This window comes from Chenopodium quinoa, unplaced genomic scaffold (assembly GCF_001683475.1).
Source record: "Chenopodium quinoa cultivar QQ74 unplaced genomic scaffold, ASM168347v1, whole genome shotgun sequence".
Classification (NCBI taxonomy): domain Eukaryota; kingdom Viridiplantae; phylum Streptophyta; class Magnoliopsida; order Caryophyllales; family Amaranthaceae; genus Chenopodium; species Chenopodium quinoa.
The window spans coordinates 7737762-7758593 of NW_018743292.1; the positions used below are offsets into that span (position 1 = coordinate 7737762).

General features: G+C 35.3%; 1 protein-coding gene across 1 annotated transcript; it reads left to right on the plus strand.

Annotated features, from left to right (window-relative positions):
- The first annotated feature begins 14532 nt into the window (after window positions 1-14532).
- On the plus strand, window positions 14533-16652 carry LOC110736798 (pentatricopeptide repeat-containing protein At1g62670, mitochondrial-like). Its single transcript, XM_021917107.1, has one exon. It carries the CDS (start codon window positions 14826-14828, stop codon window positions 16458-16460), a length of 1635 nt encoding a protein of 544 aa, XP_021772799.1. The 5' UTR covers window positions 14533-14825; the 3' UTR covers window positions 16461-16652.
- Window positions 16653-20832: the final 4180 nt, after the last annotated feature.

The window sequence follows — 20832 nt, forward strand, 5'->3', positions numbered from 1 at the left end:
GTTCCATGGGGGTATTCACGAGACACTTATCAAACATATTGAACCGTTTGATCATTTTCTCAATGTATTGAGATTGGCTTAACATAAGCCTTCCATTGTCCCTAATTATCTTGATGCCCAAAATGACATCCACCTCCCCCAAATCCTTCATCTGAAAAGACGAGGATAAGAATTCCTTGGTCAATTCTACTTGTTGTAGACTTGTACCAAAAATAAGCATATCATCAACATATAGACAAATGATGACACCATGACCTTTGTCATCAAATTTGCTATAAATTCACTTATCATCTTGATTCACCTTGAATCCAAAAGACAAAATTGTGTCATCAAACTTCCGATGCCACTGCTTTGGTGCTTGTTTAAGTCCATACAATGACTTAACCAATTTACACACCTTATTTTCATGTCCTTCCAAAACAAACCCTTCAGGCTGTTTCATATACACTTCTTCCTCTAGATCTCCATAAAGGAATGCCATTTTGACATCCATTTGATGAATCACTAGATTGTAGACCGAAGCCATTGCAATTAACAACCTTATTGAGGTGATTCTTGCAAACGGTGCATAGGTGTCAAAATAATCAACACCATGCTTTTGCCTAAAGCCTTGGATAACCAATCTGGCTTTAAATTTCACTATGGAGCCATCCGGTCTCCTTTTCCTAGTGAAAATCCACTTGCAACCAAGAGGTTTGCAACCGGGAGGTAAATCCTCTAAGACCCAAGTGTCATTTCCCATGATGGAATTCATCTCATCATTTATAGCTTCTTTCCAAAATGCACTATCTTGGGAGGATATGGCCTCGCTATAAGTTTTTGGGTCACTATCCACATTAAAACAATATGGAGTAGCGGAACTAAGGACATCCCTAGATCCTTCAACCAAATAAATTATGAAGTCATCTAGAGGATTCCTAATTTTCCTTTGTCTTTTACTTCTTCTAACATGAGGAGTATCATCCTCATTATTAGATGAACCTTCATGAGAAACATGTTGATCATCATAATCAACAATTTCCTTTCCTTTGGTACTAACTTGTAGATCCTTTTGTCTACTCATTGATGAAAACCGATTTTCATAAAAAATTGCATCACGTGACTCAATAATCGAATGTTTCGAAATATATTCACTTTGTTCTATCACATAGAACCTATAGGTTTTGCTATGCTCAGCATAACCTATAAAAATGCATTCCAATCCCCTTTCACCGAGCTTTCTTTTCTTGTTGCCGGGCACTCTTACGACTGCCCTACAACCCCAAACCTTGAGATACTTCAAGTTTGGTTTCCTTTTGTACCAAAGTTCATAAGGAGTGGAATCCTTTCCCTTAGTGGGAACACGGTTAAGTATGTGACAAGCCGTCAACATAGCTTCACCCCAAAATCCCTCACTCAAACCTAAGTAAGATAGCATGGAATTAACCATTTCTTGAAGAGTTCTGTTCTTGCTTTCAGCTACAGCATTTGATTGTGGTGCATAACCAGCTGTAGTCTCATGAATAATACCCAAAGATTGGAAATAAGCAGGATCATAGTACTCTCCTCCCTTATCGGTTCTCAATTTCTTAATAAAAGACTCTACTTGCACTTCAACCTCTTTCTTATAAATATCAAATTTAACAAGGCTTCATCTTTGGAATATAAAAGATACACATAGCAAAATCTTGAAAAATCATCAATAAACGTAACTATGTATCTTTTATTTCCCAAAGAAGGTGTACTATAAAAGTCACACAAATCACTATGAATCAATTCTAAGATCTTAGAACATCTCTCAAATTTCTTGAAAGGAGTTCTAGTGATCTTATTAAGCATGCAAGTAGTACATTTATCAAGAGCAAAATCACATGGAGGAATAAGTTCTAATTTAGTCATAAAAGACAACTTATTGTAATTCACATGACCTAATCTAGAATGCCATAAAGAAAACAAATTCATACTATTGTCATTACCAACAATAAAACAAACATCATCCAACATTACAGACTTCTCTCTTAATGAGAGTTTAAACAATCCATGAGACAAATAACAACGTCCAACAAAAGTTCTACCCTTAGTTATAATACATCTATCTGCTTAAAAAACTAGTCTAAATCCAAGTCTATTCAGGGTTGGGCCTGATACAAGATTTCTAGAAATACTAGGAGCAGATAATACATCCCTAAGGATGATACTATTGCCCGAACTAACATCAGCTCAACTTGTCCTCTTCTTTGGACCATGATAGTAGAGTTGTTTCCCATAAAGAGCTCTTCTCCATCACCAACCTTGTGAAAGGTTTTGAACCAATGCTTTACCTTGCATACATGCCTTGAAGCCCCCGAATCCATCCACTAAGAGTCATCATCCTGCACCATAAAAATGTTTGGATCCGTTGCATTTAAATCCATACCGGAATTAAATTCAACCTCATGTAATAAATTACCTTTGGTGGGTTGGTCCTTGCTCTTAGAAGCTTGACCATCCTTGGATTTCTCCATTTTCTTCTTGAAAATGTAGCAGTCCTTCTTGCGGTGTCCAGTCTTACCGCATTCCAAACAAGCATTCTTGTTGTTGTCCTTTTGTTTCTTGGACTTGCCCTTAGAGGAATTAAACTTCTTCCTCTTACCACTAATTGAAGCACTAGATTTGCCTTCCTCCACCACATTAATGGTGGAAGAGCTAGGATTTCCATCCTTATCCTTCTCCATGGCCCTTATCCGCTCTTCAATTTGAAGATGGGTAGCCAAATTGGACAAAGATATGTCCTATTTTTTGTGTTTTAAGTCATGCTTAACATCTTTCCAACTATTGGGCAGCTTATCAATAATACTCGAAACAACAAACAATTCATCAACATTGATACCATGTTGTTTCAAGTTACTATAAATACGTTGTATCTCATGAAATTGGTCCATAATCGATCTACCTTCAACAAACTTAAAGTCATTAAAATTACTTACTAGGAATTTCTTGCTAGAAGCATCCTCCGCCATATACTTGCTTTCTAACGATTCCCATAGCTCCTTAGCAGACTCGACATGTTGATACACATCGAACAAATCATCCTCCATCCCATTGAAAATATGTCCCCGACAAATAAAGTCATCATTATCCCACTTAGATTTCTCACGCACATCCTCCATTGTTTCATTCTCATGTTCTACCGGTCTAGGAGTGCTAATTACATAGGCAACCTTCAACGATGTAAGAAGAAAATACATCTTCTTCTTCCATCGTCAAAATTCCACACCGTCAAACTTCTTGAGTTTGACAAAGTTTGTGGTAAGTTCTTTCACACTAGACATGTTGTTCAAACAATTATCACTTTAGATTGTTAGGGTTTACTACTTTGATTCTACACAACTAGAATCAAATAACAATGGTGGACAAACCCTAGAATGTGTATAAAATTCAATTAAATACACAACACCAAATACTTAAAGTATTATCACAAACCAAGCACTAAATTAACAATATAATTCAGAAATTACAACAAGATAACACTAATGTAAAAGGTTCTTTACTTGCCTCTCTCCAAGCCGATATCCACCAAGAACATGAGAAAAACAATGACCACGTGAGTCTTCTATATCGGATACTTGACTAAGGCGTGTATACACTTTCCTAAAGTGATAATTTCCCCCACCACGGTGCTTGGGTTGAAACCGGAAACTCACTTTGAGATACAATAGTCAACACCACACTCTAAGCACAAAGATGTGTGATAAGATGAATAAATTCTCAATCAATAAACTTAATGATGGAGAAATTAAAGAAGAGTTTGCAAGATTCTTCAATAAAATTGTAGAGAGAAGAGAGAGTTTTTCAGAGAGGAATATTATGTTCTGTATCTTTTTTTCTTTCGAAAACAACATCCTATTTAAAATAAAATCAATCGTCGCATAAAACCGCAAAACGGCAAGAGGCGCGGGCGCTCCACCAGGAGGAGCGGGCGCTCCTCTTCTGGAATCCCAACTTTCTGATTTTCCAGAAAGTTGACGCGATTTTGTCGCGATTTAGGCGCGGGTCGCGCCAAACCATGGCGCGGGTGCGCCATCCGGAGGCGCGGGCGCGCCTCCTAAACTTTATAGATTTTCGAGAAACTCAGCGCGATTTTGTCGCGCTTTTGGAGCGGTCCGTGCTTGTCTTTCACAAGCGCGCTAACAAGTGGAGCGATCTCTCCACTACAACACTCTAAATAATCCAACAATCAAAAGGTCGACTTGTTTTTTACGGACGAGTGAAAGGTGGTATTATTTAATGCAATTTTTCCTATCAACTATTATTATAATAATTTAATATTAATTATTATTGTTAAGCAGAGAAAAACAGATTGAAACAGAGCAGAGCAGAGCAAGACTCAGCAAAGTAGAGCAAAGCAGAGCAGCTCTAAAGAACAGGGCCTTAGTTGTCTCGTTTAAACAAAAATTTGTGACTTGTAATTAATTACTTAATTATTCAATTTAATTCATGTCCATTTAGTAGATGTCTATATAGACTTACAGAGTACTGTTGTACTGTAGTAAGGTGTTTTTTTTTATCCATTTCAATTTTCTGAGACTGAGACAATGATGAGAAGCAAAGCTCTACTTTCGCTTGGTTCTACTTCTACATCTTCCTCTTCTTCTGGAAATCTTCCTCCTTTTTTCCCTCTTTCTTCCTGCATTTCTTCTTTCTATTTTTCCCGATTTTACTCTTATCGTTCCAAAGAATCCAAATATTTTGATTTTGATGTTGCTGTTGATGACCCCAAATTGTTTCTCAATTATGTTAGACAACAATTGACAGGATCTAGTCGTATCACCTAATCAAAAGTAATTCCTAAGTCCTCTAACTAAAGTAGATAGGGAAGTAGGGTCGAATCCACAGGGAAACAATGTTCTTTTATGCCTAATAAATTATTATAATCTAAATTATAGAGTAATCAATTTATATTTGAAGGAATTAAACTAATAATTAAAGTTAAGCAAATTAAACAAAGGAATAATCAATAATAAAATCTCTAGGGTATAGATTCACCAATAAATAATACTCCAGGGTAAAACATACGATCAACTATCAATGCATAAATTAACCAGATTATAAAGGGTTGTCGCTACGTATTATAATCACATAATTAATCTACTGGTATTAAATCTCATCTCTCGAATCTCGACCTAACCATTAATAGATTAACATGCCTATTGAAACTAAGCCTAAATATCAATTCTCATCTGTTGGGATTTGACACACACAAGGAAAAAAAAATCATCGATTTGGCGACTCTTTAATTTGAATAATTAAAAGGCGTCTATACTATATATTAAAGTAATTTCTGAGTAGGATACTTACTTAGCATAATTTTGTGAAAATTTTCCCTCTAAAATGCTACATATGGTATTTTTAGAAATTCAAAATATGAAATTATTTTAATAAAAAAAATTATATATCTAACACAAGAGTTTTAAGGGTAAACATTAAAATTCAAAATATGAAATTATTTTATTTAAAACAAATTATATACCTAACACAAGAGTTTTAAGGGTAAACATTAAAATTCAAAATATGAAATTATTTTAATAAAAAAAAAATTATATACCTAATACAAAATTTTTAAGGGTAGACATTAAATAAATTCAAATTTCAAAAAATAAAAGATGTTATATAAGTCATTTCATTTAAAGTAACTTCATTTTATTAACAATCATTATTTACAAATCTTATTATTATGAATTCGTGCATTACACTTGGGCAAAAACTAGTTATATACTAAAATAATCATCATATTTATATGCTACAATACATGTGTCGGGTTTGCAACAAAAAAATTTCTTCAAAAACATTTTCTCCTTATTTTTATGCTTTAAAAAAAAAAGATAAATGATTATTTTTAGAAAAATTTGTCACAAAGAACCTTATATGTCCACTATTTTGAAGGACGACCTTATAAAAAAAAGGTGGCAATGAGGGACCAAAATTTTATTTGTGAGGAGGGACCTTTACCCGGAAAGTGGGATTTGACCCACCAACCTGGCAGTAAAGGTGGGCATGGAACGTGCTGGCCCGCGGGCGGCACAAGCACAGCACGGCACGGTGGCCCAGCCGTAAACAAAATTTTTGAAAATCGGCATGAGCACAGCACGACACGGGTGGGCGGCACGACATTTGGCTCGCAGGCCGGCCGGTTCGCAACCACGGCACGCCGCCGCCATGCACGGCCCGTGCATAACAACTACTTTCTCCAATAGCCATAAACGGCTATATTAACGGCTACATTAACGGCTACTTTGCTTACTAATTCCTATAAATACTTCACTTCTTCCTCCATTTTTTTCCACAGTTCATCAACTCATCTATTCTCAAATCTCTTATTCTCTAATTCCTACTCTCTTATAATCTCTACTTCTCTCAATTATAAAAATTCTCTAATTCTCTCAATTAAAAAAATTAAAAATACATAAATTATAAGTTCGGGAAGTTAGTTAGCGGAAAGCAATCAAAGCGTCGTTGTAAGATCTAACTCAACGTTATTTTAATTTGTTATTGTTATTATTATTATTATTATTATTATTATTATTATTGTTATATATTAATTTATTATTATTGTTATAATTATTGTTCTTGTCACCATTATTATTGTTATTGTTGTTATTATTATTGTTATTGTCATTATTATTTGTATTATTATTATTATTTATTATTGTTATTATTATTTGTATTGTTATTATTGTTGATATTATTATTGTTATTATTATTATTATTATTATTATTTGTATTATTATTATTATTATTTAATTTTTTATTTTTTTTACATAAAATTAATACAAAATAAAAAATAAATATTCTAAAACCCTAAAATTTTCTCTATTCTCTATATTCAAAATCTAGTCATCATAGTAAAATTTAGGGACTGCCATCGATTTTTATGGATGGTAAGCCCCAAATTCTTCTTTAATTTAATGTTTTTAGCCAATAAAGATCACCAATAGTATGGTGATTATAGTCAGTCCCTCCATGTAGGGTTTAGTCAGTTTTCTAAAGGTGGGATACTGGGATGTTTAGTATTGTTTGTTTGTTTGTTTTTCATGTGTGCAGGGATACAACTTTGGAAGATTTGTCTTGCAAATTCGTGGAATTGCGGATCTGTTGGTTTAAGGGTGCAGATTTAGAAGATTCGTCTTGCGTCTTGCAAATTTGCAGATCTTGATGACTAATCAAGTTTTATCACTTTTGCGACTATAAATCAATGGAGCTCCGTCAAGAACGATGCAAAGACATCTAAAATTATTTAGGAGCAGTTCAGAAGCGATGCCATTAGTTTAGGGGTGATTACTTCTTATATTGAGAATTTAGATCTCTTAAAGGATGATTGTAATTGCCGAATGACTATTATTATTTAATGAAATCACCCCTCCCTATTAAAGAAAACCTCTCCTCTCTCTAAAACCCTAGCCTCATTGTTGAATTTTGAAGGGGCTTTCATCGGTATTTACCGACGGAAAGCCCCAATCGTTGTTTTTGTGTGCTTTTTCTCTCTTGTTTTAGGTTTATAATAACTCTTCCTCTTCTAGGAGGAATATTTCTCCCTTGAAAGGCAGGGTTTTTATTCTTCTTTTGTAGGATTTGGCTCCTTCGAAAGACCGGGTTTTTCTTCTCTCTTTTGAGGGAGGATTTGCCTTTTTATTTGCTATAGAGTTGTTTCGTGGGTAAAATTTTGACTATGAGGTCTCGAGCTGTTTTTGTTGGTCTCAATTTTTATTAAGGAATTCTCCAAAATTCAATACTCCTCCCGTTTCATAATAATGTTCTTGTTTACGTAAATCAATGCAAATGGCCAAAAATTTGCAACTTTGATCGCAAATATCTTTAACTACACACTAGCAAAAATTATAAAAGTTAGCTATTAATAATGTACTCAACTAAACGAATCAAACTAGATTACATATGACTATGTATGTTCTTATGAATTGAGGTAAATTTAGAAGATTTCCTCCCATTTTAATAGTTAAAAGATTCCAAATGAGAACATCATTATGAAAGCAAGGAGTATAACTCAAGTGGGATCCATTGATTCCACAATCACTGAGGTAGCTCCACCAAGTGAATTCCAAGTTGCTAACTACTCCCTCTATTTCAGGGTATTTTAACCCCCTTTATAGACAAATGAAAGGCCGACAAGTGGCCCAATTATAAGCCGAAACGTGGCATCTTGCTCAACAAAAAGGCCAAACATGAGCATGACACGTGGCCTAAGAGAGACATCAAATAATGAGAGGAATTTTAAAGGGGGAAATGTTATGTATTTGTAAATACATAACAGTGATTAAAATATTCTAAAAACACATGGTAGAGAGAGAAAAGAGGAGAGAGATAGGAAGAGAGAGGCCTGTAGGTGGACCCCACCTACTTTTTACTCAAATTGTCTCACATAATGAGAGGCCACATGATGATTGTTCCACTGTAAATAGTACCATTGAAGCTTCAATGATACTATTTATGCATAAATTTAGTACAACTGAATGCATATATAATACTACTATATGCATATATAGTATCACCGTATGTTCAGTGGTATTATTTGATCATCCGATGATACCACTCTCGTATATATATGTAATTACATGAATGCCCCTTGTTATGCATTTCTACATGCATAACATTCCTCCATTAGTACTTCCTCAAATAATGAAGGGCTCAAAGCCCATTAAAGGAAGAATACCTAGCATAAAGCAAACCCTAATACACATGACAACCACGTATAGGAAAACCGATCTTCCTAGGCTATGAAACCCTAGGAGCATGATCTCCCAAATCTCTATAAATACCCCATAATTCCATGATGGGAACAAGACTTCACAATTACTAAAGGCACAATGCCCAAAATATGCTCTCACTTCTCTCTACTTTCTCTTTCTAAACTTCCGATGCCGGTCACTAACTTAATCATCGGAGGCGGATCTCCAGTAAGTCAGAGATTCGTTGTTTTGCAAGTGTTCAGGCCGTACAGTTGCTGCATTCCGGATCTGTCTCCCGAGGGAATTCATACTCCCCTTCCAGGTTATCCCAAAAATCCATGTAACACCCTATATCTTTTTTGTTTTGGCTCCATTGTATTTTTGGGGGGTCGAAGCAAGTTTAAAAATGTTTACTCAATTCCACAATAATCTATATATATAATGTCGAGTGAGATTTTATTAGATCTGTTACCATGTGTACCAAAAAAGAAAAAAAAAAGAATTTTAACTTTTATGCATATAGAATTGGAAACATTTATATTTTAATTTTTTTTTTTTTATTTTTTTTTTATAATATTGTGAAAGGTTAAACGGGGTAAATAATAAATGGCGGATAAAGTAGCCGTCACTTCTTATAGGGTGAAATTTGTAGTTCCGAAAGATAATGATAATTTTGATAAGTAGTCATCACAACTACCGATAGTGTTCAAAAACGAGTTGGGACTAAAAAAATTAATACCATCGTTTCAGTGGTTGCTTCGTATCACGTGTTACAGATGTACTCAGTGGTTGTCTTTTTTTTTTTTTTTTAACCTTGAAGATGTGTGTTTGTTCCCATTAGAGACATTTTGCTCAAGTGAGGGATCCGTGAGAAAATGGAGTGAACTGGATGTTGATCTTAGATGAGTGGTGGGACTTCGGTCTGGCGGTTCGGTTTGACCTCGGTTTGAGTCGGTTTCGGTTTGAAGCGGTTCGGATTGAAACGGTTTAGTTTAGCTGGCGGGTCGGTTTGGTTCGGTTTGAGTTAGTCACGGCTTGGTTTGGTTTCGGTTTATTTCTTTGCGGTTTAAATTCGGGTTGGGTCATAAGCGGGTCGGTTTATAAACGATTCGGATTATGTCGGTTCGGTTTGATACGGGTCGGTTTAGGGGGCGGGTTTACCCGGGTCAATGTCAGTTCGGTTTACAAACGGTTTGGATCAAGCCGGTTTGGTTTGAAATGGGTCGGTTTAGGGGCGGGTTTACCCGGGTCAATATCGGTTCGGTTTATAAACGGTGCGAATCATGTCGGTTCAGTTTGAAATGGGCCGGAGGGTTTACACAGTTCAATTGGTTCGGTTTATGAACGGTTTGGATCATGTCGGTTCGGTTTATAAGCGGTTTGGTTCATGAATTCATGATTGTTTTAAAGATCGCGTCATGACCATGATTTAATGAGTTGATACTTATAATACGATAAATCGATAATTAAGAATGTACAAGTATTCTATTAGATTGATCAACAAGTGTTTTAAACTTTTAAGTTTTAATAATCAGATATGTAAATATGTTTATCGATTGTAGTACATACCAATAATTCAATGAGGCAATGATACTTATGATAGTATGATAATGATACCAACCGTACATTCGTACGATATGATATACATAATAATTAATCTATAATTACATATACATTAACAATATCGTATTGAATCAATTTCCATTTCCAAACATTGCATTTCTTATAAATTATAACTTACACGAGATTAAATGGATTCGTTATGTAGTTTGTTACTTTATTTAGATTACTAACTCAAACAACTTAATAAGTTAAATGGACGAAATCACGAAATCACTAATTAAAGTGGTGATGAAATCATTATGCAATACTAATGTACGAATAGTCAAATATACAACGGTTAGATTGAATGCCCATGAAAAACAATGGTTAGATTTTCATTACTTTATTAGTTATTAGTATTACTTATTAAGTTATTATTAGTTTATTATATATACTGATATACAGTCACAGACTCACAGATATATATAATATACATATAGAGATGTCAGATATTGATGTGCATTAACTCATTAAGTCATTAACTATGTCGTATTGAATCAATTTCAATTTTGAAACATTTGCGTTTCTTACAATTGATAACTTATAAGTAATAAACTAATAATAATAATAATAATAATAATAATAGTAATAATAATAATAATAATAGTAATAATAATAATAATAATAATAATAATATTATTATTATTATTATAATAATAGTAGTAGTAAACTAGTAATTATAATAATATTAACAAATAATTATACTAACAATAACAATAATAATAATAATGATAATCCCTCAAAATAATAATAATAATAAATAATTAAAAAAAACGGTCAAAAAGACCTAGAAAAGCACAAAGAAAAATCTAGACCGTTAGATCTAGATGAATATTCTGGAATCTACAAAAAAAAAAAAATGAACGGTTAGATGTTGAGATTGAATATGGACGGTTAGATCAACTGAACAAGTAAAACCTAAACCTAGAAAAAAAAACCCACTCTATCAGCCATTCAGCCGTTTTACTCACTCATAGTTTCTCTCTCTAACTTCTCAGTTTCTCACTCTTTCGTTCTGAAATTCTCAAGAATCTCAAGCTCAACTTCTCAACTTTTAAAAATCCTAATTAGGGTTTTTGTTTTCGTTTCATTTGTGTTTTGGATCTACATTTCTGATTTCTCGCTTTACATTCTCGTTTTTTTGTTTTTTCAAATCTTCCTCTCCTTCAATTTGAAGGCTTCAAGCCGTCAAAAGTTCAAAACTCAAGGTAATTTTTTGTTAATTTTTGTTGTTTTCGTTTTGATTTTTTTCGTTTTTGTTTCGGTTTATTTATTTAGGGTTTTTGTTTTCGTTTCATTTTTGTTTTGGATCTAAGTTCTGATTTCTGACTTTTCCATTCTCGTTTTTTTTTTTCCAAATCTTCCTCTCCTTCAAGCCGTCAAACCTCAAGGAAATTATTTGTTAATTTTTGTTGTTTTCGTTTTGATTTTTTTCGTTTTCGTTTCGGTTTTTTACTTTTTTTATTTAGGGTTTTTGTTTTCGTTTCATTTTTGTTTTGGATCTAAAGTTCTGATTTCTAACTTTTCCATTCTCGTTTTTTTTTTCAAATCTTCCTCTCCTTCAAGCCGTCAAACCTCAAGGTAATTTTTTTGTTAATTTTTTCGATTTTTTTCGTTTTGGTTTTGGTTTTTTTTTTTTTATTTATTTCAAGTTCTGATAATCTACATTCTTGATTTTTTCTTTTGATCTCCAGTTCAGGCAGTTCTCCATCTTCAAATCTCCTTCAAGCCGTCAAAGGTAATTACTTTTTCCTTTTCGTTTTTTTTAATACAGTTTTTCTGTTTTTGTATTTGATTATTGTTGTTGTTCTTGCTTGAATATAGTCGAAATATGCCTAAAATCTGTTGTTGATTGTATTTTTGTTTTTTACGGGAAAATGGTAGATTTGTGCTGTTTTGTTGTTTATTATGCTCGATTTAAAAGTAATGATGATGGGTTGTTCAGATTATGTGGTTATTGGCTTTTTACCTAACAAAAGACCAAATTGTGTCACTTTCTACAGTTATGTGCATAAAATAAATGCCAGTTTAGGGCTAGTAAAATAAACATCTCATGTTTATTTATAAGTTCATAATTTCATTGGAAACTTTTGAAAAAGTTTAAGCTTTTCTTATGTATGCTTTTTTCTTTTTGAGGATATAGGGGTAAACTTTTGCCAAAGAATGTTGAGGCATTGGTTACCACCCAAAATTGGTGCCGTGGTTATCAAGCGGATGTTGAGGAAGACGTCCTCCTTATTGGTAAAGAGATTGAAGCCGAAAGTGCTTCATCTGCATAACTGGTATTTGTGTCTCATTGTGGTTTATTTTATCTTGAAAAATCGTTGCCCTTGTCATTTATTTTCAGACTTGCTGGCAGCATTTTTCAAGACTTTTAAAATCGTTGCCCTTGTCATTTATTTTCAGACTTGCTGGCATCATTTTTCAAGACTTTTAAAATCATTGCCCTTGTCATTTATGTTGAGACTTAAATAGTTAAATGTATTTTGGTACTTGCTGGCAGCATTTCTTAAGTTTTTGTTAAAACAACCATTGCTCAGTGATGTAAATCTGAGAGCAATTTTAAAAAAACAAAAGCTATAATTTTGAAGTTGCTTGAACTTGTTATGAGCTGCTGCCTGCTGGTAGTGCTTTTGCCTTTTGGTTGTTGTCTCTGCTGAGTTGTTATTGCCTATATTATTGCCTGCATGAGCTGGTTCCTGCCTCCTGCCAGCTTGAGGTGTTGTGTTGCTGCCTTTTGTGTTATGAATTTATGATAAGTTTTGTTGCTGCTGTTTCTTATGCTTGCTGTTTTAATTTTTCTTGAATCATCGTTGCCCTTGTCATTTATGTTGAGACTTCAATGTATATGTACTTGCTGGCAGCATTTTTCAAGTTTTAAGTTAAAACAACCATTGCTCAGTGATGATACGATAAACGTAAATCTGAGAGCAATTTTGAAAAACAAAAATAAGTTCCTGCTGAGTCCCTTCTGCTTATATTATTCCTTGCTTCTGATAAGTTGCTGATCTGTTATTGCGTGTGTTGGTTCCTGCTTGTTGCTGCTATTTCCTCTACTCTTGGGTGTTGTGCTGCTGCTTCAAGATTCTGCTTCAAGATTCTGCTCCCAAATCACTCACATTCTCACTCCTCCCTTCATCTTATAATGTATCATTTTTTGCAACCCTAAACTTGATGATGTTTCAGTTGATAAATCTGAAATCTAATCTGGGTAGTAGTGATAGTAGTTTCATTATGTATTGGTATATGTATTGTGAATTTTAATCAATGAAAATGGTGACTTTTTTTAATTGCTTGTTGATATTACTCTAATTTTAATGCTATTTATCTGCTGGATTTGTGGTAATGTTATGAAATAATTGTGGCTACAGATTTGGGATGCCTCCGTATTTATTAAAATTCTTTTACTTAATATCTGGTTTAATATAAGAAAAGCTAAAAAAAATGTGTTTTATAAACATTTTAGTCCTCCCCTTTACAAAATACTTGTATAAGAAAATTTTATAAAGTGATAATGTGAATGATTGTACGCCTTATTGACTAGTACAGTAATATTCTAATGCTTATGCCACTTGTGTAACACAATCTCATACATCTCCAATCTTATGTTACCTTTGAGGCTTTGAGTGTTATTGGATGATCATGAATATCAAGGAACAATGAAGATAATTTGGGTGGACTAGCATTATTACTGGAATGAAAATGATACAAATGATATATCTTGTAATTAAAATAAATAAGTAATCTAAAACGATATTAATAATGTCGTTGGCCTAGATCTAGGTGATATAAACCTTTGTATAAACCTAAGCCGTTTGATTAGATCTACATTTATTAGCATTAATTGTATTTACTATTTAGCCATTTAGGTTGTAAATAATTCAATTTGAATTAAGCAGTTTGTAATCGGATCAGTTTAAACAGGTTGCGATTCGAAAACAGTTCGATTTTAACGGTTTAATGGGTTATGGCAGTTCAGTTTAGACGGTTAGCGGATTATAACGGTTCGGTTTATACGTGCGGTTTAAACGGTTTCGGTTCATAAACGGGTCGGTTAAACGGTTAGCGGGTTACAAATGGTTCGGTTTAAACGGTTTTTTTTCGGTTTAAACGGTTTCGGTTTATAAACGGTTCGGGTCATTAACGGGTTTATAAACCATTCGGTTCGGTTTCGTTTCGGTTCGGATTTGCGCAGTTTGGTTTGTTATCGGTTTACGGTCCGTAACGGGTTGACATTGAGCGGTTCAATTCGGTTTCGGTTTGATATTGAACGCTTCAGTTCGGTTTTCGGTTTATATTTATCGATTTATAAACGGATCGGTCCGTGATGGTTCGGTTCGGTAACGGGCGGTTTCACGGTTCGGTTTGAAAAGTCCCACCCCTCTGTCTATAACTGTTTATTTTTTTTTAATTTTTTTTGACATACACGAAATGGAGAAAACATACACGAAATAAGGCTTCAATCCCTTAAAACTCTTAACTGAGGAATTACTCCGTCTTCGAGTTGAGTAACTGAGTTGAGCAATGAAGATGGCGACTAAATCTGGTAATCTTCTTCACTGCAATTCTTATTACAATTTCTTCACCTCTCTACTTGGATTTCGTTGTTATTCCAATTGCTCTAAATTTCTTGCTGTTGATGATGACGACCCCAAATTGTTTCTCAAATTTGTTAGACAACAATCCAAATTAGGGTTTACTAATGTTGAAATCCCCCTTTCCCATTTCCAACATATGAAATCGATGCGACCTCTTCCATCTATCATTGATTTCTGTATGTTATTGAGTGCCATGTCCAAGATTAAACCCCATCCCCCTTTCTCCACTGTCATTTCTCTTTACAGGCAGCTCCTTTTCTTAGGTCTTCGTCCAAATATTTACTCCCTTAACATCCTTGCTAATTGCTACTGTCGTTTGAACTTTGTTGATTTGGGGTTTGCTGTTCTCGCCAACATTATTAAACTTGGTTTTCAACCTAATATTGTCACCTTTACTACTCTCATCAACGGCTTCATTCACTCTAATCAATTTGAGAAAGCCGTTCCATTGTTGGATAAAATTCTCAAGCTTGGCTTCCAACCTGATTTGGTTGTCTATGGTTCTATGTTCAAAGGTCTCTGTAGGTCCGGTGATAATGCCGGTGCTCTCAAACTCCTTATAAATATGGAGTCTTATGGCCATTTTATGCCTGATGTTGTCATTTATAACACCATCATTGATAGTCTCTGTAAAGACCAGCTATTACCTCAGGCTCTTCACCTTTTCAAGGAGATGAAAGTCAAGGGAATCTCCCCTAATGTTGTCACCTATAATACATTAATTCGAGGTCTGCTCACTTTGGGACAACAGAAAGAGGCCCAACAGATGCTGACTGAGATGTTGAGGAACAACATAACTCCTGACATTCAGACCTACAACATGTTGATTGATATGTATTGTAAAGATGGCAAGGTTGGTGAAGCACAGGACATTTTTGAATACATGACTGACAGAGCTCTTGGTCTGCTCCAAGAGATGCATTGTGACGGATTAGCCCCTAATGTTATCACGTACAGCACTCTTATAGATGCCTTGTGCAAAGTCAATCAGCTCAAGCTTGCACACCAGTTTTTCAAGGAAATGGAAGCTCATGGACTAAAGCCAGATGTAATCACTTGGAACTCATTACTTGATGGCATGTGTAAGAATGGACAAATTGACGAGGCAATTACAACAATGAAGCAAATGGAGAGTACTGGAATGGTCCCTAATATTATTACATACAGTATCCTAATGGATGGTTTTTGTGAAGCTAATCGCCTTAGAGAAGCGGTGGATATTTTCACTTCTCTGCCCGCGAAGTGCTTACAGCCCAATGTATTCAGTTATAATATTTTTGTAAAAGGATATTGCAAAGAGGGTTTGCTTGATGAAGCTACTAAACTTGTAAATGAAATGGAGGACAACGGGTGTTCACCTGATGAGTGTACCTACAACACTATTATTAAAGGATATCTTTATGGCAAGGATGTCAGCAAGGCATTGGAACTAGTCAGTACCATGAGAATTAAAGCGTTTGCTGCGGATGCTCACACGGCTTCTCTATTTCTTAGCTTCATAACTGATCATGCTGTTAGCGATTCAGACAAGGCTTTGCTTCGAATGTATTTTGAGATATGAATTGTAAGGTATTTGGCTTTTGATAATTTTAAATTATGGTTTATGTTTAGATCCTGCTTCTCTGGTTATCTATAGTTTTATATGATATGACGATGTTACTATATTACTTGCATTGTGTAGTGCTGAGGTTGAAATTTCACTTATGATTATGGTTATCTGTAATATTAGTGGAGTATTGCATTTGGAGGCTTACCAATATCATGTATCAATTTTTTTTTTTTTCAAGTAATCGTTGCATCAAGCTTTTAATACTTTTTGAAGTCACATTTGGCATGTCTCTTCTAGTCACATTCCCCCCCCCCCCCCCCCCAACCCTCAAATTATGTGGTCATGCTTTCTTCCATACTAAGGGTGAAACTATAAGTGTTGAGGCTATAATTCCTGATATTAGTAATTCGCATAAGAGATGCAGTTTCCCTAGCTCCTGATCATGGTGAGTAATCAATTAATAGATTGAATAGAGTTGTATGAGATGGTGTGCTTAAATTACCTTTTATTCAGTCTTGTAATAATCAGCCTGTGATTGATTTTTAGCTAATGTGAAGTCTTAAGATACAAATCTACTTTTTTTACCTGGTTGATATGCCTAGCTAGCTCTGTCCTAAGAGATTTTTAGATCATTCAAAGACTGAACTTGCTAAATTATAGACCAGTTCTTTGCGTTATCAAGTGAATATCAAGATATTCTATTTCTAGGCTCTTTTGCACATTAGCTGAATGGCTTTCAGTTTATCATATAATTTGTTATTGTATTTTTTTTGGATTTTGTTCTGTTCAATCTTTCAAACCTAATGTATCACATGGGTTTTAATCTTCTCAGTATGCTTGAGTGTAGTTCAACGAAATATGTGGAGTTTTAGGAAAGATTGCTCTGCTAGCTTATATTTTATGTTTTGCTGTTTCGTTTTCTGGGACATTGAGGCTCTGATCATAAGCTAGGAGGCTGTTGATTATGGATGATGTTAATTGGTCTCAGAAGTTGGAACTAAATGTAGCAAGGTAGTCATATACTCATATTATGACTTTTCATTCTTTTGGTTGCTTGGATGAGTTGGATCATTCTAGCATTTCTCTAGACTTGCATTGTTGTATACGATCATATTCATCTCCTTGCTATTTGTAGCACAAATTGAGGAGCCATAGCTTTGGCAATAGCTGGATATGTATCATGGTAATCTAGCAGCTGCAATTAACGGATTTTTATTGTCATTGCAGATTACAACACCAAGTCCATCTTTAGTTTTACATTATATCCCTTATTTTTTCTTTTTTTTTTTTTTTTTTTTTTTTAAGTTTATGGATCAAGTTTCTCTCTCTTATAAGAAAATCATTCCTAAATTTTTACTCTATTTTTTAAAAAAAAATCAACACTACGACTAATGCTGAGTTTTTGGTGGCTTAATTTTTTTTCAGGAATTTTGTGGGAGGTTTGTATTAAAATTATAGATTATTAAAACAAATATTGGCTAATAGTTTAATTAAATTTTCCTAAAAAAAAAATGTTTAATTAAATTTTCCTCAAAAAAAAAAAGTTTAATTAAATAGTAAAGAATGCAATAGAAGAGAATTATTAAAAAGAAAAAAGTCCAAGTGGGGTAGATATAAGGACCACGAGATAATACAATAGTTTATACTCCATCTTATTTTTATAGCAAGTGTTGCATATAAAAAAATTCAATTATCAAAAGTTGTATTAAAAAAAAAATGGAGGGTGTAAAGTATAATAGGTACCCCTCCATTCCTTGTTAATTGTCGTATTTAGAATCCTTGTAGATTCCAATGCCAATGACATCGACTTTAAAAATGAATGGTTTAAACGATAGTCACATATGATCTCGTAATATTTGTTTAAATCTTAATTTTAAGCTTGATTTTTTTTAGTTATTCCTTTTAAAGTGTTAGCCCATTAATTAACACAATAAGTAGTCATAAGAGTAGTTACAAGTAGGGGTGTTTAAAAACCAATTTGGACTATTAAATAAACTACTGAAGAGAAACATTCCTATCTCTAGAACGAAAAATTACCAATATATTTTTGACGGAGTATTTTGGTTTCGTATATAACCCGGGACAAACTAGTCTAAAATTAGACAAATTCTTGGATTAAAATATTTAAAAATTAGTAACTTTTTGTTTTTTTTTCTTCAGTGTATTGAGAAGATTTATATTTTAGAGCATGGGTGTCAGTTTCAAATTATCAAGCCATAATAACACGTATTGGTCTATTACACTGGCAAAACCCCCTGAAGCAGTTCTACGAAACATACGGAGTAGTAAGCAAAAAAGTAGAGTCAGGCTTGTATAAGTCAAAAATCAACAGATGCACACAGTTTCATACTTCCTCTGTTTTTTATTACTTGACCTATTTCATAGGCACAAGTTTTAAGGTAGAATAAGGGGGAAAAAAGTGAAAGACCAAATTACCCCTACACTCCTACCCTTCCCCTCCATTAAGGCCACACATACATCTCACCACCACACCACGCCCTTCACCACCACAACTGCGTACGGCGCACCACAACCACCACGTACTTCACCACAAACACTCCCCTTCACCGCTCTCGTTCAGGCAACCACCACCACCCCCTTCTTTAATTATAAAAAAAACACCTTCACCATCGAGAAAAACCACCACTAAAACAGAGGAACAAGAGGAGAGAGAAAATAACCACCACCGTCACATACATGAGCAATTTTCTCAAGAGGAGGGGGAGTCTTTTCTTTAGCCACCTCGGACTGGTCTTCATCCAGCCGTCTTTGCAGCAAACTCGGCAGTTTGAAACTGCCCAGGATTAATGACGGCCCTCCTTCTTCTCTGTCCCGCCATTTCCTCGTCGGAGGACTCGTCCGAAGAAGATGATTTCTCTGCTTGCTCTCCTTTGTCTCCTTCTTCTTCGTCAGACTGTAGCAGAAGAGACAGGGGGCCATAGAGCAATATGAATATCATCCCAAAAAAAAAATACCTAAGCCGAAGTTCAGTACTTAGAAAATTTTTGAAAAAGTTCAAAGGAAAGCTAAGTAAAAAGATCAAGGCAAGGAGAAAAAGAAAGAAGAGAAAAGTTGAGACTCACCAAAGTCTTCAGCAGTTGTTCGTCTTCTGCACTGAGCACTTGAGGTTCAGCAATAAAGGTTGATGGCTCAGCGCTTGCTCGGAAACTTTGCTAAAGCAAAGTTTCGTGCCCTCACAGTAGCAACAGCAGCGACTACTTGTTCTTTTGGGCCCAAGAGATAGAAAGGATCCCTCTTCAAAAACCAAGATTTCTGCCTTGAGTACTCGCAAGGTTTGACTATCTAGAGTGTTGATGGACGCAAAGAAGGGGCCCGAGCCGAAGGATCAGTGATGGTCGGGGCGTTCCTCGTCACACGCCTAGCAGCGTTGATTCCGAGCTTGTTATAGTCGATGCCACAGTTCCCTTCGTGCAGCACTGAAAAACCAAAAACAAAAGGTTAATCAGCATGAAAAAGGTAGTCAATCAAAGCAAAACGAAAAAATGAAAGAAAAAACAAAAGCCTTCGGCCCCAGCCGAACTCTTTACCATCTTGGTACTTTCGGCCGAGGCCGACAGCAGCGAGCATCTTCTCTTTGAAGATGTAATGGTAGCAGGGCAGCCAAGTTTCTGGCACTTGGAACATTCGGCCAGTACCCCCCGGATTTCTCTTTCTGTCGAAAAGGGTCAGCAGCTCCTTTTCCTCGGCTAAGAATTCATCCGGGCCAATCGCGCTCATCCGAGGATCTGACATACTCAGATACCTCGGTCCCCCAAAATAGTTCGGGTGACCCTCCTCAGCAGGGGCCCGAATCCAGATCCACTGGCCTCGCCAGTCCTTATTTGAGGTATCATTTGGCCAGGTGGTAAGATAACCTCTTTGGGTCTCAATTCTCCACCACCCATGGTGTTCATCAGATTGTTGGTTCGGCCCATCAGCTCGTGTAATTTTCGGAACACATGGATGCTCGGCTCAAATCCATAAAAGAGGCACACCCAAAGAAATATCATTACTCTTCGGATGCTGGCTGGGGTTAACTGGCACAACGAGATGTTGTACCCGTTCAGCACTTCAACAATGAAGGAGTGCAGAGGAAACCGCAGCCCAAACTGCAGCTGCCTGGTGTACACCCCAATGTAACCAGGAGGGGGCCGATGAAGTCTGTCCTCGGCAGTGGGCATTCGGTACCAATACCCATCCTTTTCCATTATGCCATAGAATACTTCAATTTGTTCGACAAAGAAATGGAGAACGCTCCCGTTGACCCACCAGTCATACGGAGCGGTCATCAGCCCATAGTTCTCGGGGGGGTTATCCCACTCTGAGACCCTAGGCAAGTCATGGGGCCCAGTCGTTGAGCCGCTGCCAGAGGTGCTTGCTTCTT